The 26,394-nt window shown below is 38.3% G+C and overlaps 2 protein-coding genes across 2 annotated transcripts; both read right to left on the bottom strand.

Moving 5' to 3' along the window:
• Positions 1–2,768: 2,768 nt before the first annotated feature.
• LOC141435742 (galactose mutarotase-like) lies at positions 2,769–12,546 on the bottom strand. Its single transcript, XM_074098522.1, has 6 exons — positions 12,442–12,546; positions 6,677–6,820; positions 5,535–5,750; positions 4,613–4,875; positions 4,035–4,194; positions 2,769–3,551 (listed from the first exon to the last, which is right to left on the bottom strand). Exons 2-6 carry the CDS (start codon positions 6,803–6,805, stop codon positions 3,237–3,239), a joined length of 1,083 nt encoding a protein of 360 aa, XP_073954623.1. The 5' UTR covers positions 6,806–6,820; positions 12,442–12,546; the 3' UTR covers positions 2,769–3,236.
• A 2,606-nt stretch (positions 12,547–15,152) lies between these two features.
• On the bottom strand, positions 15,153–24,095 carry LOC141435740 (cathepsin O-like). The gene is made up of 7 exons (XM_074098519.1): positions 23,861–24,095; positions 23,286–23,491; positions 21,583–21,744; positions 20,205–20,337; positions 18,243–18,445; positions 17,280–17,399; positions 15,153–15,536 (listed from the first exon to the last, which is right to left on the bottom strand). Exons 1-7 carry the CDS (start codon positions 24,071–24,073, stop codon positions 15,350–15,352), a joined length of 1,224 nt encoding a protein of 407 aa, XP_073954620.1. The 5' UTR covers positions 24,074–24,095; the 3' UTR covers positions 15,153–15,349.
• Positions 24,096–26,394: the final 2,299 nt, after the last annotated feature.

The following is a 26,394-nucleotide window of genomic DNA, read 5'->3' as shown; positions in this document are numbered from 1 at the left end:
ATGGAGTAAAGCACGGCTCCGTATGATATGACGGTAAGTGAGAAGCCGCTGTCGGTGTGCCACGTGAACTGTCTTACGGTCTCATCGCCCAGAGGTCTAGACGGGTCTTCCACTAATCGCACCATCTTTACTGAAATGGTTAAAGTTAGAATATATTAAGACTAAGTTGCACACCGTGGCGAGGCGCCGTGACAACTCGATTCCCATCGGGTCGCCTTATTTTTATGTTATTAAAAATAACTATGGCAATTGTGTGCACTAACTGCCAGATTTTGCATCTTAAAACATTCTCAACTTATGTTTCTCTCACTCATCGAGTTGCCTAACAAAAATGTTAACTCCTCGACACTGTTCCACAGAAGATGATTTTTTTCAATTAACTTGAAATTTGGTATCAAGGTAGCGCTTAGCTAAATGATAATAAAAGTCTGAAAAATCTTATATTTTTATGTTTGTCTGTCTGCCTATGTCAGTAACCATCTAAAATTACCCCATTAATGCGTAAGTTTTGCTAAGGTAAGGGGCTCTGCTCTCTGCCAGCACTGGATAGTCGTAGATACCTACAAATTCGCACCGAACCGATTTTCATCAAACTAGTATTGCCGGCGACTCCGTCCGCGTAGAATTCGGTTACCGCTATCCCGCGGGAACTATGAAACTCTCCGGGATAAAACCTATCATAGACCTTCTCCGGGACTCAAACTATCTGCATATCTACCGAATTTTATCTAAATCGGTCCGCGGTTTTAGACGTGATGAAGTACCAACAAACAGGGTTACAAACTTTCGCATTTATTAGTGGGAGGTGGAATAGGTAATAGTGGCACTTCGCTTAGCATTGTGTATAGCGTTGAGCTATTTACATCTCCATCGCTCATGCTAGAAATTAAATAGGACATCTCTTTCGTACCCGCAAATATTTCGGAGAATATACCAAGTGAAGTGGCAGCATAAGAAACACCACAAGTAAACTTACTTTCACGTTAAAAACCGCATTCAAATGCCGCAAACTCTTTTAGTGTCGGGAGTTAAAAAGAAAAACTCATGGGTTTTAAAGCGGTAATAAAATATAAACTTACCAAGCGTCTGTCCTATAACCAGCCTGTGAATACACGATAGTAGAAAGATCATGTGATTTATATACCCGTTACATGGTGATCTTATCAGCATGGTAGACCCCTGACCTTAACCTCTGTTATAAATTATTATGTAACCCAACTGAGAGATGAGAATCGTCATCCAATGTTTATTGAGTAAACTCCAATTCAATAGAATCTGACAATCCTGTAGACACTTCCAGCCTACTAATATAAACACCGGGCTGCCTAAGGCTTTGTGATGTGACTATTATTCTTTTTTGATTCCTTTTAGATGATAATTGCAACAACAGGGACATATATAATCAAGTGTGCCCACGATAGGGTGTCTTAAATATGTAGAAAATTGACAGATTCTATTGAATTGTACTTTAAGTAGTTCGCTTTGACATGATGGCAAGTGATTTTTTCCGACGCACAGGTTGTTATAAAAATAATCTTAAAATCTAGGGTTTTAGTCCTACTTTTTTGTTTAAATAAATTCGTCAAAATTAAGTAACTTGCAACCGCAGTACTATTAAAAGATATGATAACAAAAGTTTAAGTACTTTGATTTTAAGTGTACCTATTAAATTGTTTAACTTTCATTTTGTGTATCGGATAATACATATAGGTAGGTACAGTCAAATAATTGATTTTTTTTTTCTACAGAGTTCCAGATTTAAGTCTTCTCAAACATTTTAATCCGCAATATTACGCAAATTAATAACTTTCGGCTTGCATACAGCCAACAACCAAAAATTCGTATACACGACTTTATTAGCGTTAGGTACATGTATTTTTGTAACTTTGACCATACCGATATCTTTGTATTCGACTGTACCACATGACTTTTTTCTGCATGAATACTAAGAAAAAAGAAAAAAAATAAGGTATGTATAAGGTGATTAGTATTTTTATTTTTAATAAATAAAAATGCATTGTTAGGAAAAATCTCGCCACACAATTTATTTCTCAATTTTCTTCAAGAGGAAAACAGAGCGTCAAAAGATGCTGATAACTTTTATCATGAAATTGACAATCTTTTATGAGGGTTAAATAAATCTTCAAAGTCATCATACGTAGTACAATAGTGCGCAACTAATTTATAGCTGACTGTAGACACAGAAGTTTCGACCACGATTATCCGTGACAGGCGGCAGGGTGAGCGGTCTGTACTTAATACATTGCGTGTATTGTCCATTAACCGTTTTAAGACAGCATATTGAGCACGCAATGAGTAGAGACATCACTCATCGGGTCGCCCGTTGACATTTATAATCATGGTTATACGGCACGCCAGCAAAACTGCTGCAGGAATTTGACAAAAACGATCGTTTGTCCCTTTCTAAACAACCTTCTCGGCATGAAATGCCAACATTAATCGCACCATCGATGCTCCAGAACATTATTTATAAATCAAATAAAGAAAATTGATGATCCATTACCAAATATCACAATGTTCAAAATAAGCCTCTGTCAAAAGATAATTTACATGAATACAACCACCCACGAATAGCCTGGTAAGACTATACACATTGTGTGAATTGTTATTAATCGCTCTGTAGCGAACGTTGCTAAACGCAATGAATAGAGAATTTGCCACGCCCTTGGACGCGAGTCGTAGCTAATCCAGAATAGTGAAAATGGAAAGGATTTTTAACAAAATTCAGTACATTCCAGAAGAACAAAATTCAGTACATTCCAGAAGTTTTTTTTTAAATCTTCTTTACATGTCGATTTGTCCCACAACCTTATTGAATACGTGCCTGTGGAAGCACTACGCGGTATCAAATAATAAATAAATAACATGACGGTCCCGTCATTCACACCAATTGACCTAGTAAAGCACAGAATAATTAATACAGTACTAAGTACTAAGTACGGTACTAAGCAACGGATAAATGTAATTATATAGATATAGATACATACTTAAATACATATTAAACACCCAAGACCCGAGAATAAATACAAAAGTTTAAATAATTGTTAACGTTTGTCTACAAGGAAGACATTTTTGACTCTCGATTTGTTCATTATCATTTATGCTCTTTTCTGCTTCAAAGCATAGGAGTTGAATGAAGTGCGTGTCTGAATGAAGTCAAAATAAAAATTGTATAGTATAAATAAGTATAATCTCATTTCAAAATCAGCGTAAACCTACGAAGGCACCACCATGGGCTCATCAGAATGTTCCGCTCCAAAGCTATAGATCACCTTATGTCTATAGATACCACCAGGTTTCAAGATCGGGTTTGGAAAGTTGTCATGATGGACAGCGTCTGGATAGTTCTGTGTTTCCAGACAGAAGGCTCCGTGTCTTCTATAGCCGACCCCCCCTTTGCCTATTAGGGCTGGATCTGTAGGAGCCGGGAGGTAGTAGCTGGTGTAAAGCTGGACTCCTGGCTGGTCGCTGTATACCTCCAGGTACCGGCCTGATGGGGGGTGGACGACGCGGGAGACATAGTGCAGACCCTGAGAACATAATGTTAGCTTTATAGCGATACGCTCATATGTGAAATTATGGACGTTTTTCAGACCCTTGGTCATGATATTCGGGCATTCCGCTTTTTTAGAATTCCGTACACAAAGGGGGACAAATTGTAACCTATAAAGGTCGCTACATTGTTCGTCTGTATGTCTATTAGTACGTACTAATGTGAGCAATGCCGGCCCAGCAGGGGTAGAGTAAAAAGAGGGATCGCTCTAGGTGCCAAATGGCATGGAACACCATTTTCCAGTTTCCAGTGCAAAGAAAAATTATGATGGCACCTTTTGAGAGGTGCGGAAGAGACCTCCAGGTACAATCTCGCTCTACCTTGATCAAGGAGTAGAGTGAATGTGAGTGAAATTTTAATGGTTGACTGTACCTGATTTATTTTCGCTGCACTTTCTTTGCACTTCATTTTAAATATATAAAGCGCCACAATTACCATTTCAAACTCCACAACAGCTTACCTGCTTGTCAAACGTCGTGACGCAGAAGTTGTTGTCAAATAGCATTTCATTCTTGGATATGATGTCTCCTAACCGTTTAGGAGTTCGTAGGTCGAAGGGGGTGCCTCCTACTGGAGTGAAACGACCCGTTGGTATTGAGTCGCTATCAGTTTCTGTGATCCTAAAAAGATATGAAACTGATCCATCAGGCAGAAGTATGAAGAAGATGTAGGTGGTAAGTGTACTTCTGAAGTAGATGAATGACTAACATGTTGATAGAGATCAGCCATACGTTTACTTGCTAGACTACTTAACACGTTGCCTATCATGGGCATCACCGGTGAGTTTACTCAATTTGTATAGGCCCTATCCTATAGGGCATGGGAGTGACTTTTCAAAATGTAGGTATGCAAATATTTGGTTGTTCTCAAGATAATGTTTTAAAATAAAGGTATTGTGAAAATTAGTAATTAGGAGACTAAAGTTCCTAATACCCACCGGTCCGGGCGTGGTAACTACAAGCCTTCTCATTCTCAGTGGGAGGAATATAGGCCGAGATGGTGAAGTGATAATGGATAGTCATGATACGTAGGGCTTACTTGTCAGCAAACACGGCAGCCACATGATTGAACAACTCCTCGGCACCGGAATCATGACCAGCCAGATTAAAGTAGGAATGGTTGGTCAGATTAACGACAGTCTTCTTGGTGGTCGTTGACATAAAGTCTACGTGGAAATGGTTGTCGTCTGTCAGCTCATAGGTAATGTTGGTTAAAAGGTCTCCTGGATAACCTTCCTCGCCGTCTTTTGAGAGGTAGCTGAAGATTACTTTGTTGCCGTCGACTGTGGTAGTCCAGTTGACCTGGGAAAGCAGAGTTATTAATAGTATTTGACATAAACTCACTCATGTATTTAAGTCACGAATTCGTATCATCCAGTACTTTGACATACATATCCTCCTGGATTCCTCGGTCCTCACTTGAGAACATAATAATTTTAATTTTGCCCAATTACTTAAGGGATACCTATAAATTCGATTTTTTGAAGAAATTCCAGTTTCGGCAAAATTATCTTCAGGATCCAGGGGGATATGAGTGATGGTCGGTACTCCTAAGCTAATACGATACAACCTAAGCACGCTCATCATCATCAGTCCATGTGCGAAATGAAATTTTAAATTTATCACAAGCTTTACTTTAGGGTGAAAGAACACATTGGAAACCTTAACACACACCTGCAAAGCGATCCTAGCTTAGTTTTGTGACGTATATTGGCGGGAGATGATAATGATGATGATGATGATGGTAATGATAATGATAACGATGTTTATCATAACGATGGTGATGATAATAATCATGACGACGTTGATAATGATGGTGATGATGAAGGTAATGGCGTGATGATGTTGTTGATGTTAGTACATTTCGACAAATGAACACGCAGCGCACGTTAGACAGTGACCTTACGAAAAAGAGGCAGAAATTGAAATGGAACTAGATAACAATACGCAAAAACACCAACCTTATCAAACCCGACGATGCCTCCATGCAAGTGATTCTTCCCAATGTTCTTAGCTAAGTTATACGTCACTCCGTCGATGTTGAAGCTGGCACCACCAATTCTGTTTGCGCTCCTACCAACCGCAGCTCCTAGATAAGGGATGTTGCGTTTGATGTAGCTGTCGACGTCGTCAAAGCCGAGAACTATGTCGGCGACTTCACCAAGTTTGTCCGGGACCTGTAAGTCGGAAGAGAGATTACCTAGTAAAATTTATAGAGGACTTGATGAGATTGGCACAGGACCGGACAAAGTGGCGTGACAATGAAGAGGCCAGCTTTCTCAGCCACCAGAAATCATGCTTACATGTAAGTACTGAGACAAAAATTGCAACTAATTCCTAATATATTAAATCAGGCGTTACTTTGCGGAGGTCCATATCAATGAACTAAAAGAATTTCTTTGCTCACCCGCGACTTTATGATAGCTAACGTTATAAAAGATATGCGTGTTCATGCAGTCTCTCCAACTCCACACGTAAGAACACACACAAACGTTTCGAACTCAACCAGAGCTCATCTTCAAAGCAACACAACCGTATACCATGCTACCAGATGTTTTATGAACACGCGGGTGAGCAAAGAAATTCTTTTAGTTCATTGCAACTAATTCCATAATTGCATCAATGGAACTGATAATAGAACTAAAGTAGTAGGGGTTCCTAAAGCCCTGGTACCCTTGGGTACCGTGCAATTACCAAGGCCGCAATAAGGGGCGCCTGTGAACCCAGAAACTAAGGCATTCTGGTGGAAATCAAGTTGTCACTACGCCAATGCTAGTAACAATACAGATGTGCAGATGAGGCCAAAGCTGCAAAGGTGAAAATGGTGTCGTCGTGTGGTCGGTGTCTCGATGTTCAGTAACAGCCTATTCACTCTAGCCTTGAAGAGCTCTAGGTTGTGTCCGGAAATACAAACGATGGGAGCGAATTCCATTCCTTAGCAGTTCACATTATGAAACATGAAACGGCGAGTCGCTTTGTGCAGACCAATAGAATACCTACTAGGTAACTACATAAGAGTGAAGACGCTCCCCGCCTGGATACCCGTTGGCAAAATGAAGATGAAGGAATTAAATCATGCATGCATTTTGACTTGTGCTTTTACCTTGATGGACTGTATGATGGCTCCATAAGATATAACAGTCACCGCGACCTTGGAGTCGCTATGCCACGTGAACTGCCGTACAGTCTCGCTATTGAAGCGACTCGACCTATCTTCTACCAGCCGAACCATGATTGGATGTAGTTACTGAAATTGAAACAATTACAAATTTATTTAATTAGACAGGCGTTTTTTTAAAGCCATTGTTGGTTGGACTTTATAGCCAGTCAAGAAGAGAGTCTTCTTCTTCTTCTCTTTTAAAATATGGCTTTTCTTTCCTAATTAATAGGACAATTTCGCCAGTGTCAAGTTAAACTCTCTTTGAGAGGCACGTTGTACGGTGATTGAAGTTTTTGCAACTTGATAGTAAAATTCCAGAAACCACGTGGAGACCACTTGCGCATTAAAAAATGTTAGACACGAGAGCAATATAGGATTTTGGGATCACTATTCACTGTTAAGGTAAATCGCCGCATAAGAAGAGAGTCGTAATGTGGCTTCCAGGTCTGAGGCCGTGTTGTCTAACCAATCACTAACGCACGGCCGCTTGCTATCGCATTCATTATTTCTTTCTGTCTAACGGTGTAAGGTGGTGACAGAAAGAGATGGTGAAAGCGATGGCAAGAGCCCGCGCGTTAGACTAAGGCCTCAGGCCCTATACTACAAAGTGCAAAATTCGAAATTCGTATCTCACCAGGCTCACAACTTAAGAGTTTTTCAAATTTTACGTTCGGAATTACATTTGAAATTTACCATGAGCATTTTTGGTAAAGGAAAACATCTTTAAGAGACCATAGGCGGTGGTGATCTCTTACCATCAGGAGACCCACTTGCTCGTTTGCCATCCAGTCGAATAAAAAAAAATAATAATAATAATAAGTTGTACATACTCGTACGAAGGTGTAACGCGGCAAAATTATAAACAGTGACGAATGTCTCAATAATTTTCGTTCGAGATGGTTCATATCTATTTACGTTTCATTTGTTGATCGATGCGTTTCATACTTAACTCAAAGGCTCTTCAAAATGGGGTCCTGATAAACCTGATTATGATTACCTTCTAGCACTTGAAACCTTCTTGAAACCAATGGAATCTCATTCAGTAGCTACCTAAATAATTACATTAATATAACATTAAACTGCACACTTCACGCATTCTTGAGAAAAAGGTCTTGAAAGATATACAACAAAGTGGACAAATATATAAGGGTTCCGTTTTTAGGGATCCGTAGCCAAAATGGCAAAAACGGAGCCCTTATAGTTTCGCCATGTCTGTCTGTCCGTCCGCGGCTTTGCTCCGGGACTATCAATGCTAGAAAGCTGTAATTTTTCACTGATATATTATGTACCTAAGTACCTACGCAGCAACTACGTGAACAAAGTAGGAAAAATATTTGGGAAAAAAAATATTTAGGGTAGGTAAAGTGGGAGTGTTTTTTTTTCTCGACTACCTATAGTGCGGAGTACCTATCGTTGGATAGGTCTTTAAAACCACGAATTTTCGATTCAGTGATCTGTTTGAGAAAAATTCAACTTTAAAATGCAAATATTCATAAAAATATCAAGTGTCCCCCCGCCCCTCTGAAATCTAAACTGTTGGGTGGAAAAGTTTGAAAAAAATCAGGATGGGTAGGTAAGTATATCAAAACAAGAAAAACTATAAGGGGTAAGATTGCTTGTAAATTATTATTAGTTGAAGAGTAAATAGCAGCCTAAGGTATAAAATATACCTAAACTTGGAAGATTCCGTACAAAATACGAAATAAAAAATATTACTTGATTTTTTCGTAATGCCTGAGGAACCCTATCTTGGGCGTGTCCGACACGCTCTTGGCCGGTTTTCCTTTTGAGGTACAGAATCCTTAACAACATTTCTGTCCTTATCAAATTTCAAGTCAATCCGATCTGGATCGGTAACCAGCGTTTTCCCAGAGATCAGACCAAGCTAGATCGAGTTGTCATCCCCGAAAACCCCTACATAACAAATTTCATCGAAATCGTTGGAGCCCTTTCCAAGATCCCCGAAATATAAGAATCGCTCGTTTAAAGGTATTAGAAGATAGATAGATTCATACGACACTACTATGTTAAAAATAAAGTTGTGTTAAATACTTGTGATGTATACATATCATTTAATAATATTGTAAATCTGTTTTAAAAAAAAATATATACCTCGTTGAGTTTCTTGCCGGATTCTTCTCAGCAGAGGTTTTTCCGAACCGGTGGTAGATTTTTTTTGACATTTATATTCATATATTTATTCAAAAAAAACAATACAAGTATTGTGTTTGAAATAACATAAATAAAAAATAGCATATACATGACAACATTACAAAAAGCTTAACCTATATCGACACGTCATTAAATATTTCTTCCACACTATAAAAACAATTTTAACATCTTTTGGAACAAATAATCATTTGTAATAGTTTTTAACTCAGTGGGCAGCCTGTTAAATAGTTTGACAGCTTGATGACTGGCGGAATGCGTTACGACTTTCAGTCTTGGACAAAACTTAAATTTCCTATTTTTGGTACGTGTAAGTATACGTTCAGTTTGTTCCTCTCTGATCTCACTCTTAAAAAACTTTGTGAGCAGCACCAAAACGTACAAACTAGGCACCGTAAGGATTCCTAGTTCTTTAAAATAATTTCTGCACGAAACCCATGGAGGAATGCGAAACATAGTCCGAACAGCTCTTTTTTGTATTACGAGTGCTCTATTTATATTATATTGGTAGCTATTTCCCCAGAGTTTAATGCTATATCTCAATTTAGATTCTATCAAGGCATAATAGACTGTCTTGAGCTGCTGAATTCCCATGACTTCCCTGAGACATCGTAAGGCATAGCATGCTGACGCAATAGAGCTCTCAACAACCTCCAGTTCCTGCTTCCAATTTAGATGCGAGTCAATACGCACACCAAGACAAGTTACATGATCTACTACATCAATGATAGCTCCATTCATTAACACTTCAAGTTTATCGGTATTTTTGGAGTTATATTTAAAAAATAATAATTTAGTCTTATCCGTGTTGACTCGTAAATTATTTTTTGAAAACCAGAAACTAAAAGCAGAGGCTGCATCGTTAGCAATTTTATTTAGTTCTTCGTTACATTCATAAGTGCTTGTTATAGCCTAAATTGAATAAAGATATTTTGACTTTGACTTTGACACTGTTATGCTAATTATCACAACAATGTCTGTCGCTTCACCACAGTGACATTATCATCGCAATAATCAACCGGTGGTCATATTATTTTACGGTTCTTATCTACTTCACTAAATAACAGTGTAAACTTATGAGACGAAACTTACCTATTCAAATTATTTTTCAACAATATAATTCTAAACATGAAACTACCGTGAGACTCACTCATATTAAATGATATTGTAACATGTCGAGCTAAACTCGGTTAAGGACGTGAGTTATCCGTTACAATATCATTTAATATAATATAATTGTATTCGCTAAGAGCAATACAGAAAACTACTTATAACTAGTAAGAACTAAAGACTTTTTGTTTATAACCATTTATTTATTAATTTCTGTATCTAAATGGTTGTCTGGAAGAGATCGCTTTTAACCGTTATGACGGTCTACCCTGCACATTTTGTCTCTGTGTAAAATTATTGTACCGATTTGTGGTGTGCTATCCATACTAACCATACTTACATACACATCTTGTAGTTTTCGAGTAAAATGCCTGTGACATACGGACGGACGGACAGACAGACAGACAGACAGACAGACGGACTTGACGAAACTATAAGGTTTCCGTTTCTGCCATTTTGGCTCCGGAACCCTAAAAACGACTTAGTTCCAATAGTTCCATATCATTTTTGTACGCTAGGTACTACCTACATACTCGTCGTACGCACTTTACTATTCAAAAGTAAGTAGGGATCATTTGAGTTCCATCGAAGAAACTGAATCGCGTACCAGGACCAGGATGGAACCTTTGTTTATTTATTTATTCCTCTTAATGGCGGCCATAAGGCTTGGGCCAATGTCAGTTAAATTAAAGATAAATATATTCTTCTTATGCATGTTGTACGGTGATTGTAGTTTTTGCAACTTGATAGCAAAATTCCAGAAACCACGCGGAGACCACTTGCGCATTAAAAAATGTCAGACACGAGAGCAATATAGAATTTTGTGATCACTGTTCACTGTTAAGGTTAATCGCCGCATAAAACACTATCAAAATTATACTTCAACTAGCCAAAGAAGCAGAAATACCAAAATTAGATATCGTCTACATCCGCCATGTTCGAATGCTACAAATCGAATCGATGGAACCTTTGTGCTACTGATGTAACATTGACATCCCGTACCATCTGCCAAATAATTCATAGCGAAATTGATTATGAAAAGGTCTCATCCTTCTTAGTACGCGGTTCAGTTTATTTCACTGTATAAGTACAATACGGTCCAATAATAAAAATATTCTTTACTAGCGACCCGCCCCGGCTTCGCACGGGCAAAATAAAAAAACGGCCAAGTGCGAGTCGGACTCCCGCATGAAGGGTTCCGTACTTATACAACATTAGACATTAGCAAAAAACGGTAAAAATACAACGTTTGCTGTATGGGAGCTCCCCTTAAATATTTATTTTATTTTAATAAAATTATTTATTGTTAAAGTTAATTAATATAAAAATAAATAGTGAATATTTGAAGCAACTACCAGTTGCCGTCATTAAATCGAGCAAAAACGTAAAAAAAATCACTTGTTGTATGGAACTATGGGAGCCCCCCTTAATATTTATTTTATTCAGTTTTAGTATTTGTTGTTATAGCGGCAACAGAAATACATCACCTGCGAAAATTTAAACTATCTAGCTATCACGATTCATGAGATACAGCCTAGTGACAGACAGACAGACGGAACGTGGAGTCTTAGTAATAGGGTCCCGTTTTTATTACCCTTTGGGCACAGAACTCTAAAAAGGCCTCTAATCAAGGGCACTTCACACTGTTCACATACATTTTTCAGCTCCATTTCCCAGAAGCTACACCCGACCTGCGCGAAACCGGGGCGCGTCAACGTAGCGTAGAGTAAATGCATTTTTTGGTTAGATTGATATTTTTAATTTCGTAATATCTTTTTAATGGAATGTCCGATTTGAATAATTCAAAAAGTAAGGAAGGATGAATACAAAGGTATGTATAGATACATGGTTCGATTTTAGTCGGCATTTCTGTCAACTTTTAATATGTAAAAAAGTGAGTGACATAACTACAATAGTTGGACATATGGTATTGGGAAGTTTTTTGTAGATATTGATATATTCTTTAATATTGTACAACATTTTTTTGTTCCATCATCTATAGTTTCCACAGTGCATGCGATGAAAGATGTGTTATGGCAAGTTTTTTTACACCTTGAGTTACATTATTGAAGTTTTAGTACGGAACCCTAACTTTTTCTGGTAATAAATATAGTCTATGGCACTTTGGAATAATTTAGCATCTAATAGTGAAAGAATTTTTAAAATCGGTCCAGTAGTTTTTGAGTTAATTCGTAACAAACATCCAAAACTACAAAAATCTAAATCTTTCTTCTATAATATTAGTATACATTGGGATTAAATACGTTCAGTTGCCAAAGAATCAAAAGCAAGTATCTACTTTCTTTTAAGTAAGTAATATACCAGAAGATTTTTAGCAAAGTTTACTTGTATGTTTCAAAACATACTAGCTAAACAAACAACATTTAATTTTCAAGTAATAAAAGTTCTAAACATAGAATAGAACTTACCCGAATCAACGCCGAGCGCTACCTACTGTCCTCTCGTGCCAGCCAGCTGTGACAACCTTTTTAAACTGCAGTGAAGTTAGCACCGATTGATAACAACGATAACATACCTACAACTATGTAGCTACGTGTCTCTCGCATACATAAATAAGCATAAGCAAATTGCATTGTGGTCTGTTGCTAACCACATGTGCGATCGCAATCGAGGAAATGGAGTCGCGTCTTTTTTAGGGTTCCGGAGCCAAAATGGCAAAAACGGAACCCTTGTAGTTTCGCCATGTCTGTCTGTCTGTCTGTCCGTCTGTCTGTCCGTCCGTCCGCGGCTTTGCTCAGGGACTATCAATGCTAGAAAGCTGTAAGTTTTTTAGGGTACCTCCCATAGGCGTAAAGTGGGGGTGTTTTTTTTTCTCATCCAACCCTATAGTGTGAGGTATCGTTGGATAGGTCATTTAAAACCAGGATTTTTCGATTGAGTTATCTGTTTGCGAAATATTCAACTTTAAAATGCAAATATTCATAAAAATATCAAGCGTCCCCCCGCCCCTCTGAAATCTAAACTGTTGGGTGGAAAAGTTTGAAAAAAATCAGGATGGGTAGGTAAGTATATCAAATTTACAAGAAAAACTATAAAGATTGCTTGTAAATTATTATTAGTTGAAGACTAAATAGCAGCCTAAGGTATAAAATATACCTAAACTTGGAAGATTCCGTACAAAATACGAAATAAAAAATATTACTTGATTTTTTCGTAATGCCTGAGGAACCCTATCTTGGGCGTGTCCGACACGCTCTTGGCCGTTTTTTTTACATTACATTTTACAATGCTTTGTTTATAGTGCGAAAGGTCAACGCTCCCAGCACCCTTCCACGCTATACTTCGGCAAGGTCCCCGCGTGGAGCATATACATATATAATGTCGATGGCCTGGTGACCTAAAACGCTGACCGATATGAATTGATATGACTGTGGTGATCACTCAGCGAAAAATAGCTTGTGCGATAGGAATTGATATGACTGTGGTGGTCACTGCGAAAGATAGCTTGTGCGGGTGCGGGTGACACTCTTTCCCGACCCGGATAATACCGACATGGAAATACCGACCCTGTTTTTCGTGTACAAGCCCATAGAAACTGACATGAGCTTCTATGGGCGTGTACACGAAAAACCGAGACGGTATTTCCATGTTGGTATTATCCTGGCCGGGAAAGTGTCACCCGCTTGTGCAACTATACCTACCTTAGTATTACCACAGGCTACCAATATGTACCTAAATAATAATATGTACATTTTTAATAATTGGGCGTTTTCAAAATAAAGTGTACACTTTCTTTTTTTCAGTTTTGGAAAAAATATGGTTTTCCCTACTCAGAATCAAGAGCACACTCGATTCCCATAGCTTAAAACATGTCCCCAAAAAAAAATAGTTTTGTGACGTTTTTTTTATACATTCAGTTTGGGCGTGACAAAACTAAGTCATAAAATTTTGTATGGAAAAATTAATAAATTTTGAAAGAAAAGGTACACTTTTTTTTAAAACGCTCAATTATAGGTACTTAGTTTAAAAAATCTAAAAGACCGCTTAAGATAACTGCAAACTACTCCATATTTATTACAAGGTTCAGAATAACTTCTTTTTTTTATGGTTACTCATCATTATAAGAAAGCGTGCGTAGATAGGTAAGTCGTTCTACTGACGTATGTTATGACTTAAAATGAAAAATATATATAATTTTAAAAGCTTTGTTTATGTGCCGCACAGACGTAGCTGACGTACACATGTGGTTGCGGACCGTGGTTGCGTAGTAGAAAGGCAAAAGTGGTTTAAGTTCATGACAATAATAAAAATACAAACAAAAATTTATGCAATTTATTTATCCCTTTCTTAACTCTCAATTGACAAGATTTCATATTTCTAAGACTATAATTTGATTCGTTCTCTGCATTCTGTTTGGAAAGAGAAAAACGCTGATATTTTTAAAATTTCACTACAACTATTTATTAATTTATTACAATTTTTTTAAGATGTGCTTATTCTAAAAGGGCATAACTCCAAAAGTACCACACAATAGATCCATTACTTTTGTCTAGTCTCTTAAAAAAAAGACCACGTAAATCTGACGTAGACGTTGCATAGAGACGTTGTCAAAATGATGACAGCTCCTTTTTCTGGTGAAATGGGCAAAGGAAACATATCTATTCTGTGGTAGTATTGGAAATTTCAGACATATTTTTTCAATTTTTTGTATTTTTTTAAATATGGAGAAATCAATTATAATAAATATTTTCCCAAGTTCAGGAGGCAAAACACTTTCGATTCCTGTAGTAATTTACAGGTGTTAAAAAAATGAAATCTTGTCAATTAACAATTTTTTTAATCAGCGTTACTTTGCGGAGTTCCGTATCAGTTAACAATTACTTTACCCACCCGCGATCTACGGTAGCTAAGTCTATGCAACAAATGTGTTTTCATGTAGCTCCTTCGCCTCCACAAAGTAAGAACATTTAGGTACTTACACATCACATCACACAAACCCAACTATCACCACCACCTCACGACGCTGACGCATTGATGATGAACTCTAGTCGAGTTCGAAACGAGACGTAGCGTGGCGGTGGTGATAGTACGGCTTGTGTGATGCGTGCATTCTTACAGCGTATAAAGATCGCGGGTGAGCAGTAAGGTGTCATTCAAGTATTACGTAAGACTTGAAGGGTGCAATATGTAGTAGGTTTAAATTCAAGCAAATAAAGAAACCAGAATACATTTAAAAAAATATATACCAATGTTTACGTAAGCATAGGGGAGGGTAGGGTTTTGCTGACTTTCGCTGACAAGGGGGAAGGGTTAAAAATGACTAAAATTCTGCTTACGTAATACTTGAATGACCTCTAAGTAATTATTGAATAGTTCTTAATTAACATCAAAATATGCAACGGTAAAAGCCACACCGCACTGGTTGCCCCCAATAGCTAGTTTCGCGTACCCATTTTCCCCCCAGTCCGCACCCCAGGAGTTCCTCAGGATGTAGTAGGGGGGGTTTGCGGTTGTATCATAGCCCACTATTTGGACAGCGTGGTTCAGTTTATCCACCGTAGTTCTGGAAACGACAAGTTTTATGGTTTAATAAGCTGGTCCTTAAAATACTGATGAGGGTTAGAAGCGCAGTAGAGAAATGGAGCAGTACCACAGTGTAAGAAAACTTTGGCAGTACATTACATAGTCTTCATACAAACGGCCGGAACGCGAGTTATACCTACGCGCCACGAATTCTCGGCATACCTCGGCAACCATCAGTCGCGAGTGCTCCGCGGTTACGTACAGACTCACGCGCATTTATTACGTACTGTAGCGCCATCTGACGGCTCAGCTAGGGACTGCACGAGCGACGGTTATGTTGCCCGCTCTCGCCGCGCTCGAACCGTTCGCGTGCCCGCGCGTTTTAGCCAATAGAATAATTTATTTTCTCCCCACTCTGATATCTTGTCTCTGGGGACGCGCCTGTTTTTCTTCCGAGAACTGCTAGACGCTAAGCTTACAATTTCGTGTGTGACGCTCGCTTTTTCTTGAACTCTGTTTCTGTCTAATATTATATAATATTCTTTGTACCCTAAACTCTAAATGTGGTGTGTTTATGCTCGTGTGTGTATTGGATGATTATACGCTTTATTGCCCTGGAACCTGCCCTTTTCTTCTACTCCATTCCACGAGGACGCCCCGCTACAGTACCTTAATATGTCACAACGATATAAACATTGTTCGGTGTACGGAACTAATATAATATAATACAAACGTATTTATTGAAGTTATTTATCAGAATGCGAAATTTTTACACTCTTAAATTCAACAATAAAGCTATTCGCACATCTCAGAAGAGGCGCAAATATTTTTCCGTAGCTGATTTGTAGGTAACAAATATACGTTGTGATGAAGCCGAATAAAACCGTTTAAAACATAACACGTTTTGTGGTTTATTAAAAATAACGTAAAATGCATTTTTGTTAAACACTATCTTTAAATCTCTCCTTATCCTTTCCCTACTTAAAATTTCATGTGACATTATCAAATCAAATACATACTTAACTGAAGAGTGACAGTTACTAGAGTAGACAGCCCTATCGCGCGTTTGTGTACCGAGCCGGCGTAGGTAATTATATCAAGGACGCTGCCGAGACGGATTACATGTCCTTTTCTCTACTGTGCTAAAAGACAAGCGAAATATCGCTAGATGGCGTTAGTATTGTTAGGTTTTTTGAAGTTACGGTCTTGCTTGCAATGAGGGCTATCGTTTTTTGTCTCACTAGATGGCGCACTGTTGCGTGAGGTTTTTAAGTATGGCTTTCAAAGTCTGTTATTACGGGCGTGAAAACAAAGTTTAGATTAAAATCATATTTAATATACCTTAAAACCGTACCATAAAAATAGCCACAGTGTTGCATGTTGCATAGTCCCCGTTTTGTTCGGAAAAAAGGGAGGACAAAGGTTTCCGAAAGACAACACTGTCTTAAAACACAGACATTCATTCAAAAATCGGACACGTATTTTTTCTTTTGTCAAATTAAACAATAGTACATTGTGTCTTAAGGGCTATAAATAAGGAATTACGAACAAGAGTATATTAGAAGCCCGAATTCGAAGACTGAGGGCTTTAATGAGTCGATGTTCGTAATTCTAGTACCGCCACGGGTCCCCACTCCCGAACTTTGACTCGCTTCATCTTTGTGGTTTTAGGGTTCCGTACTCAACTAGGAACCCTTATAGTTTCGCCATGTCTGTCCGTCTGTCTGTCTGTCCGCCCGCGGCTAAGCTCAGAGACCGTTCGCGCTAGCACTACAAAACTTACTCGCAGTTTTCAGCAATAACTCCACGATTGTAATTAAAAAGCAACTCTGCGTAGACCATCGCGACCACAGGCCCCCTGGTCAACTCTTCTAGAAGTTTTCCCTCATTCTTGTACATGTCACTGCAAAGAAATATCACTTTGTAGAGCCTAAAATGAAATTAAATATACCTACCTATTTTGCAGAATATTTGGTATTTTCAACCCCTTACGCAAAAAGAGGGGTGTTAATATGTAAGTTTAACGCCAGCATCAAACAATCGTAGCTTTCAAACGGATGGACTGATTTCGATGAGGTTTTTATACTTCCTTGCAGTAGTTTTTAAGTACCTATGTTTAATTTAAATCGGTTTAGCCTTTTTTGAGACATTGAACGTCGAAATGAAAAATTCGGGGATGGTAGTGGTACTGAGCGCTTTTCAGCTCGATTGGCAGGTGCATGCTCATGATAGGGAAGAGTGGCGAAAGAAAGGGGAGGCCTTTGCCCAGCAGTGGGACATACTACAAGCTACATAAAAAAAAATATATATGGGGTAAGACTACAGGAACCAACGGCGTCTTGGTGGACCCTCAGGTAATGTCGGTCACGCCAATCAATCAATCAATCAAATACTTTATTTTACATAAAAACATAAACCATAAAACATAAACCGATGGGCGTCTGTTCTAGAGAAGCAGCAAAACACGTGATCTGGCGCGCGGCAATGATTGGGTTAATTATCTGTGGCTGCCGTCAGAACCAGTAGCAACACTGGACGACGGCGCCCTCTTGGCATCTGTCAACGGTCCTCGCGTTAAAAAGATCTCTCTGGTAAAAACAGAGCCTTCATGTGAATTCATTATTGTAAAATACCCAAGAGTTTATTAAGTATAAAGCTAATCAACACCTGCCGTTTCATTGACTTTCGAGGCGTTAAGCTACGCCAAATATCTACTTAAGTCCTCTAGCCGTATTGTATTACTTACCAGCTGTTAGAAAATCGACTGATCCCCCGTAAACCCTTGGCAGTTCTATAACACTTTTCTTCAGCTAACGTAAGAGGATAATTAGACTCTGTGGTGACCTTGAATTTTTTTTCACAGAGATAGCCCAGCGCTTCTACTATTGCGCGCCCTTCGTGACAGCCAGTCTTGGATTTTTCTTTATCGAAGGAGCAGTCGATTAATTCCTACAATTAAAAAAGCACTCGTAAATGTAATGCAGGCTTAGCCTTAGCTTATGGGTATTATTTTAAACTATATTATAAAACTATAATTATAAATATTAATTATCGTGTAACAACAAATTTGGGGTCTGCAGAAAATCAGCGTTGGTGTTCCCACTGTGTAGCAACAGCAACACATGCTGAGTAGAGACCAGTTTGCGGTGACAATGAGGGCTAAAATACAGGTGAAATATAGCTAGATGGCGTTAGTATCGTGAGGCTTTTTGACGATCTTGCTTGCAATGAGGGCTATCGTTTTTGTCTCACTAGATGCGCACTGTTGCGTGAGGTTTTAAGTATGGCTTTCAAAGTCTGTTATTACGGCGTGAAAACAAAGTTTAGATTAAAATCAATATTTAATACACTTAAAACCGTACCATAAAAATATCGAGCATGCCACAGTGTTTGCATAGTCCCCGTTTTGTTCGAAAAAAAGAGAGGACAAAGGTTTCCAAGACAAAACTGTCTCTCAAAACACAGACATTCATTGCCCCGGAACGCATAATGGCATAATTAATTTCAGGTAATGCAAAATATTCACAAAATTATAATTATAAATAAACCGCGTAGCTCGCCCAAAAACTATGAGATTTGACATTTCGAAGACCTCACGCTACACTAGCGCCTCTAGCGGCGAATTCATACGCGATAGCCCTCATTGGCTAATAATAAATAAATGAGCCAATGAGGGCGATACGCGTGAATTCGCCGCTAGAGGCGCTAGTGTAGCGTGAGGTCTACGTAATGTCAAATGTCTCTGTTTTGGGTGAGCTACGCGGGTTTATTTATAATTAGAACAATTTTGTGAATATTTTGCAATAACTGAAATTAATTATGCCAAAATATGCGATCGGGGCAATTAATGTCTGTATTTTCAGACAGTTTTGTCTTTCGGAAACCTTTGCTCTCCCTTTTTCCCGAAAAAAAACGGGACTACGCAAGTACCTACGCAACACTGTGGCATGCGAGCATACGAGTAATATTATTAATGCGAAAGTTTATAAGTCTGTTTGTTTGTTACTTCATCACGTTAAAACCACTAAACCGATTTAGATGAAATTCGGTATAGATAGTTTTAGTCTCGGAAAATTGCATAGTTCCCGCGGCATAGCGATAAACGAATTCTGCGCGGTCGGAGTCGCGGGTAACGGCTAGAACTCAATATTTACGAGTAAGTTTAAGATTTAACTTGCAGAGGGAGCACTTGACTTAACAAAGATTAGAATAAGCAAATCGAGAAAAAAATCAAGGGTTGACCAGACGGTATAGCCAAGAGACGCGAATTCTAGATGAACTTTTCGTTTAAAAAAATGTTAGGTTTTCGTTCAAACAAACGTTCTGCTAATAAAAAAAAATCTTAGGGCCTCCGCTAACTCACGCGGGTGCACGGCTTGCCCTGTTTCTATAGGTTTCAGCAAAAGCTAAGCGCTTCTTTATTACATAGATACATACATAAAATTACGCCTCTTTCCCAACGGGGTAGCAGAGACTACATCCTTCCCCTTGCTACGATCCTGGCATACAACTCTCGCTTCCTCTACATTCATTCATGCATGCACGTCGGTTTAGAGTACTCCTGACCCGACCTTTCTTCAGAACGTCCTCGATTTGATCGTGGTACGTTCGTCTAGGCTAGGTTCTTTATTAGATAACATGGAACAAGCAAGCCGCGCACCCACTTAAGTTATTTACTGGAGACCCTAACACAGAATTTCGTACTAACCTGTATACTGAGCTGATTGAAGCCATAGTTTTGTATGAAGGCACGGGATTCCATGACGCCAATGATACTAAAAGCCCAACAGGCCGCGCATCGCCTCTGGTTCAGAATCGGACCAACTGCGTGTCTCTCGCGCCTGCAATGATTACAATGTGTTTGGTGGCGCCATCTTTTGCCAAGTAGGTGAACTACATTTGTAGTCACTAAAGTCTATTCGCCTAGAGTTGATAAGTAACATCCTGGCCTGGATGGCCGTTGGGGCGGAAAAGTTCTTGAATGAAGACCGTGGATCGGCAATTCGGCAAGCGCAAAGTAGGACGTCCACCAATGAGATGGACGAATGACCCGGTTAAAATCGCGGGTTCACGGTGGATGCAAGCCGCTTCCAACCATACAACTGGAGGTATATGGGGGAGGCCAACAGTGGACGTCCTACGGCTGATATGTTGATGATTATGATGATGCTGTATGACGGGCGTCGCTATCATCGAATACAACTTTCGTGGTAGCAGGCACATAATTCTTGTCAAACGGGCTGGCGGGCGGGCGAGCGGGTAGAACGGCCATATTATTCCCATTCCGTTCTGGAACGGGCCAGTATTTTTAGTTATTGTTTTTAACTACTCGGCCGCATTAAATGGCTTAAAACCCCTTATTCTCGACGAACAGACTATATACTTGATAACAGAAGGTAGATTGATTATTGAAGCCATGGCATTACAGAATCAGACTTTTCTGCAGCCCAGATACAGTCAGCAGCTGAAGTAGATGAGCGGTTACGTGCTCAAAATGCACACACGACTCTATTCCCAAGGTAATAACAGTATTTAGATCATTTTGAGCCAAGGGGGGCAGGGAAGGGCAGCAGCAATTGGCAGTCATTTTTTCAAAATAAAATAATTACAAATAAAATATCGAAAATACAAACTGAAATACAGATGCACAGAAAAACCAGAAAAATAAGACCAGGTACAAATAAAATACTCAAAAACTACAGTATACAATTAAAGAAAAAAATACAAAATAATAGTAATAATATAAAATATTTATTCTAAACTCTGCTACATTTACTTGGTGGATAACAATAAATAATAATACAGGGACGTATGGGGTCGCTTAGTTACAAAACTAAACACTAACTATATCTACGTTCAGTGGAAGTGTAGAATGCTTCCACCGTCATAATTTAAAGTTAGCTCACACGCACTCATGTCATGCTCTGAAAACAGAGCGGTACCGAAGGCATATGCATTGCTTCTTGTGCCTGTTCCTTGCCCCCCCCCCCCGGGGGCCATCGGCTGGCGATACCCTTGTTTTGAGCACTGCAACTGCTAATCTACTGCTGCTGCTGACAGTTATAGATATTATAGTTATACTTCACCAGTCTAATTTATGGGGTATTTTCTCAATCTTTGGATTCCTGATGACCCGAGACCGGCGACACTTGCACATTTCCTTCCTTTGAAGCCTCTTCGTGTTCTCTTCTTTCCACCAATCAGATGAAGCGGTGATGTTGGACGAGGTCAAACCTCGTTGCTTGCAGCTTCTCACACAGCAAAACATTATTATTAGGTATACCAAATGTTTGTTACATTACTAACACCTCAATAAGAAGAGGTGTAAGAATAAGTTTTTGGTAAAAAAAACATTTTTAATACAAGCTTTCTTTTGCTGACTGTACTTTTTGTTGACTGTACTTGTATTGTAACCCAAACTACATTTGCAAACCAAATTTCAAGTCGATGCTATTAACCATTGAAGATTTCCGTCCTGTGGAGACGATCCCGGCTGGACTACCAGGATGTCACTACCAGATTATAGTATTGTCACGCCATTTACATAAGTATACCAAATTTCAAGTCAATCCAACTACTGGAAGTCGGTCGAATTCAACTTGCAAGATTTGATTACAGTCAGACAACGGGACCGGTGAAACTAAATAAAACTTGTAAAAAGTAGCTCCTACAGATATATAAAATGTTATCCATCGTAGTTTGTCGAATATGTTCGTTTTTATCTTGCTTGCTCAATAAGCTTCAGTAAACTTTAGTTCAGCTTCTTTTTCAGCTTAACTAAAGAAAGCATGATAGTGATGTAACGAATATTCGCATTCGCATTCGCATATTTTTGCATATTCGCATTCGCATTCGCAAAATTTCTGCGAATGTTCTGCGAATATGAATATCAGAAAAAAATACAATTAATTAGATAATAGATAGGTTAATAAAATCAAAATACATTCATTTCTTATGTTTTTTATACAATAAAATAACTTAATCTCGTAATCACATTATCAGTCTTCACTTAATCATTTGGTATTATTTATTTATTTACTTTGCGATGCGTTCGTATAAACTGGGTAATTCTCGGAACAAAGTACAAACCATAGACAATGTCGGTAGCAGATATTCGCATTCGCGTTCGCGAATGTTCAAAAAATGACATTCGTTACATCACTAAAGCAAGATAAGATAATACGAGCCGTTTTCCTAAGATTATTAAAAGTAGACGTAAATACAGATTCCTAAAAGCACACCTAGATATACAACTGAAATTAAGTAATAAGTATAGATTGTTAAAAATGTACAACTGGGACCTGGGTCAATATTCCACCGTTTTGACCGGTCATAGTCATTATACCATCCCACGTTTATTAGCACAACGGAAGGACAAGGTCATAAGAATTTTGATAGTATTGTTTTCAGTTTTCATAATAATTTTACCCTGAACATCATCTCTTTTAAAAAAAGCCGTGGTGGCCTTAGTGGTTTGACCTATCGCCTCTAAAACAGAGGTTCATGGGTTCAAACCCCGGCTCACACCTCTGAGCTTTTCCAAGTTCATGAGCGAAATTACATTTGAAATTTACCACGAGCTTTACGGTGAAGGAAAACATCGTGAGGAAACCTGCACACACCTGTGAAGTAATTCAATGGTATCATTCTGAGAGGAGGCCTGTGCCCAGCAGTGGGACGTAAATAGGCTGGGGGCATCGCTTTTAATAATACTTGCCGAAACGGTAATTATGAAAAAAACGCTGCTAAAACGCTGAATATTAACCCGCCTACTTGGTTAGAGACATACCAGGTCATTCTGTCCTTGTTCTTCTTATTCATGTTGCTATTGGGTGAGCGAGGGCACGTCTTATTGAATCGAGGCTCGCACATCCCCACCCCCTTGGGTAGCAGCATGGCGGCCAGCTCTTCCCTCGTCCAATCAGAGAACTTGGTGACACCATACGTAGCATGACGAGAGCGACTGTTAAGTCTTTCGATTTTTATAAGATTCTCCTGAAATACCGAAATAAAATAAAAATATTTTTATTTATTATCTAACTAAAATTACATAACAGTAGGTATTTATCCGTACCTACTGGCTAATGCCTCTTTTTAACCCCGACGCAAAAAGAGGTGTGTTATAAGTTTGACGGCTATGTGTGTATGTGTGTCTGTCTGTGGCAACGTAGCTCTTAAACGGGTTGATCGATTTGAATGCGGTTTTTTTTATTTAAAAGCAGGGTTTTTAGCGATGGTTCTTAGACATATTTTATCAAAATCAGTTCAGCCGTTTTTAAGATATTGAACTTTGAAGTGACAATGTCAGGGATAACGCTACAACGCCACAGACAGATAGGATGCGTTATTTCACAACAAACTAACCTTAAAATTTTGATACCTCATTTCAAACTCTCCTCTTGCATAAGACTTGTTAAATTTAATCAAAAAATCGCGAAAAAGCAACTTTTCAGCCACTTCACTCTCCTTAACTTCATATTTAAAATAAAATGTGAACACGATATTATTCTGTATACGTTCAAACATAATAATTAAAAGCAAAACACAACTTAGAAATAATATAGTCTTTGAGATCATTGTGCGAACTGTCTTCACTGTACATTAAATAGTAATGAAATGATTTGAAACAAGGATATATAAGTGTTTTTAACAGGATAATAATTTTTCCTCCTTAATATACGCAATTAAGTACAAGTCAAGGTCATAAATATTTTAATTTCATCCTACGAATTTCGAACCACTTAATTAATAATTAAAATAATAAAGGTAATTTATATGTAGTCTATTGATATTGATAGGCATTTCTTTCTTATTTTTGATGTATTGTTTAGGTTAATTTCCATTGTAGTGTGTACTCTTGTTTCTGTTGTCCTTTCAATCGTTCAAAGGTTAACTGGAAGAGATCCCTTTAAGGGATAAGTTCGCCTTTGTACATCTCTTTCTCTTTTTAATTGTAATTTTCATATGTTTTATGTACAATAAAGAGTTACAACAACAACAAAATGAGCTTTAATATATATTTTTTATTTCATTTCTTTAAGTAAACTTTTTTAGTGATTGTACACTTTTTGTTGACTGTACTTTTATTATCATCTAAATCATTACTAATACTTACCCTTATTAATGCTCACTAATATTATAAATTTAAACTGTATGTCCGTCTGTTACGTCTTCAGGCTTAATCGAGGGACTAAGACAACATTTGGGGTGAAGGTTTGTAACCCTGGAAGGGGTTTTTTTTCTGACGGACTGTTGCGGTTAGCCTCAAACTTTTACAGTTTACCGGAGAGATGGCGAGCAACCAGATGGGCTCTGGGCAAAGGCAAGCTGCTCAGCAAGACTGGAAAGGACATGATAGTTTTTATCCCGTGAAAATGCATAAGAAGTCCTGTGTCTCATGTTCTAATATGGAACGGTGTGGATGGAAGATTTAATAGATATGAATATTTTACTACTAAGTTTGGCCAGAAATTTTTTAGCCAACCCATTCGCGATATCCCTTGGATGAGATCCCTTTAAGGGATAAGTTCGCCTTTGTACATCTTATTATGCTGTGTTCTGTTATTTTCATGTGTTTTTATGTACAATAAAGAGTTTTACAATACAATATAATTCGCTATAAAATGAATAAACAATTAAACAGATGGGTGCAGGATGTTCACAAAAATATCCTCTATCTCATGTGTTAAAGAAAGGAATCGCTTTCGTTCTGCGTAAAATAACACTTCACAAGAAATTTTAAAAAAACTTTATTAAAATATATAAAACAAAGGCACTTTTTCGAATTCAGATGAGACACATTACTTTCACTTCTTAAAATACATAATACCAGTATTACAGTCCACAATATTCAGGAGAAACTCTAGCAGTGGCCGTTAATGCGCATAAATTAAGGTATCGCGGGGGTTGAGCCATGCGGGGCGGGCGGGGCTGGCAAGCGTAAGCGCTGATTGGCGAGCACGACTATCACATGCGTCGAAAAAACGGTCACCGCTTATGTGCCGCGGGCTATATACGAGTTAGCAAAACTCCAATATTGTTCATTAAAAACCGGCCAAGAGCGTGTTTTTATTGTACCATTTTGTCGGCATAGTTTACATATATGCAAAATTACAGCTTTCTAACATTGATAGTCCCTGAGCAAAGCCGCGGACGGACTGACAGACAGACAAACATGGCGAAACTATAAGGGTTCCATTTTTGCCATTTTGGCTCCGGAACCCTAAAAACGGAGGAATGCTCGATGTTATGTTACAAGTGAATGCTCAAGTTATCAGCACCAAGAAAAGCAAACTCGCGTAAGGTGTAGGCTCAACCAGTTTAAGTTTGGAATAAAATGTGCGTTTTGTATAAGAGTAGACTTTTATCAATGTCGAATTCTTAAATTAAAACTGTTATTTTCCTTATTTCAACGAGGTAGGTATTGAGATAAGCAAGCCAAAATGCACCTTAATATACTATTTCCAGGCCCCGCGAATTTAGATGTGCTACCACAAGTTAAAAAGATTGCAGGCGCGCTAGTTCCACAATAATTTATTATTACAGTCTTAACTTTTTAAAAAGACCTAACGGCCATGGGAATTTTGGCACAAGTCGTATAAGGCCAACTCAAATGGCTGCATCAGTTATTTTGTTGGAACTCCAGACTTTTTTTATTGGATCTGAAACAGCTTGTGGTGTTTTCGGTGGAAAAATACACCTGCTGTTTTTTTTTTAAAAAAAAAGGAAAGCATGAAAAATTTTATTGGAATTAAATTAAATGTCATAATCATAATATATTTTGTTGAGAAAAGGTTTATTCTAATTTAGTTTTTTCCTTCACCATTTTTGAGAAAAGCTTTATAATAGCCTGGGCTGGAATAGCAATTACTGGCTTCGTATTAGTTAAACGGACTCTT

Source organism: Choristoneura fumiferana, chromosome 15 (genome assembly GCF_025370935.1).
Source record: "Choristoneura fumiferana chromosome 15, NRCan_CFum_1, whole genome shotgun sequence".
In the NCBI taxonomy this organism is placed as follows: Eukaryota; Metazoa; Arthropoda; class Insecta; order Lepidoptera; family Tortricidae; genus Choristoneura; species Choristoneura fumiferana.
Note: the sequence above shows the minus strand (reverse complement) of the source record. Positions and strands in the feature narration are given on the sequence as shown.

Bases quoted from the DNA above. Each gene is read 5' to 3' on its own strand.
- LOC141435742 (XM_074098522.1), bottom strand. From the start codon at position 6,805: ATGGTTCGGCTGGTAGAAGATAGGTCGAGTCGCTTCAATAGCGAGACT. The intron at 4,876-5,534 runs GTTGGTGTTTTT...CTGCTTTCCCAG, and splicing joins GCATCGTCGGGTTTGATAAG to GTCAACTGGACTACCACAGT. The intron at 3,552-4,034 runs GTAAGCTGTTGT...TTATGTTCTCAG, and splicing joins TCACGACGTTTGACAAGCAG to GGTCTGCACTATGTCTCCCG.
- LOC141435740 (XM_074098519.1), bottom strand. From the start codon at position 24,073: ATGATCTCAAAGACTATATTATTTCTAAGTTGTGTTTTGCTTTTAATT. The intron at 18,446-20,204 runs GTTAGTACGAAA...TTTTAATTGTAG, and splicing joins TCAATCAGCTCAGTATACAG to GAATTAATCGACTGCTCCTT. The intron at 15,537-17,279 runs GTAAGTTTTGTA...TGTCGTTTCCAG, and splicing joins GTTATTGCTGAAAACTGCGA to AACTACGGTGGATAAACTGA.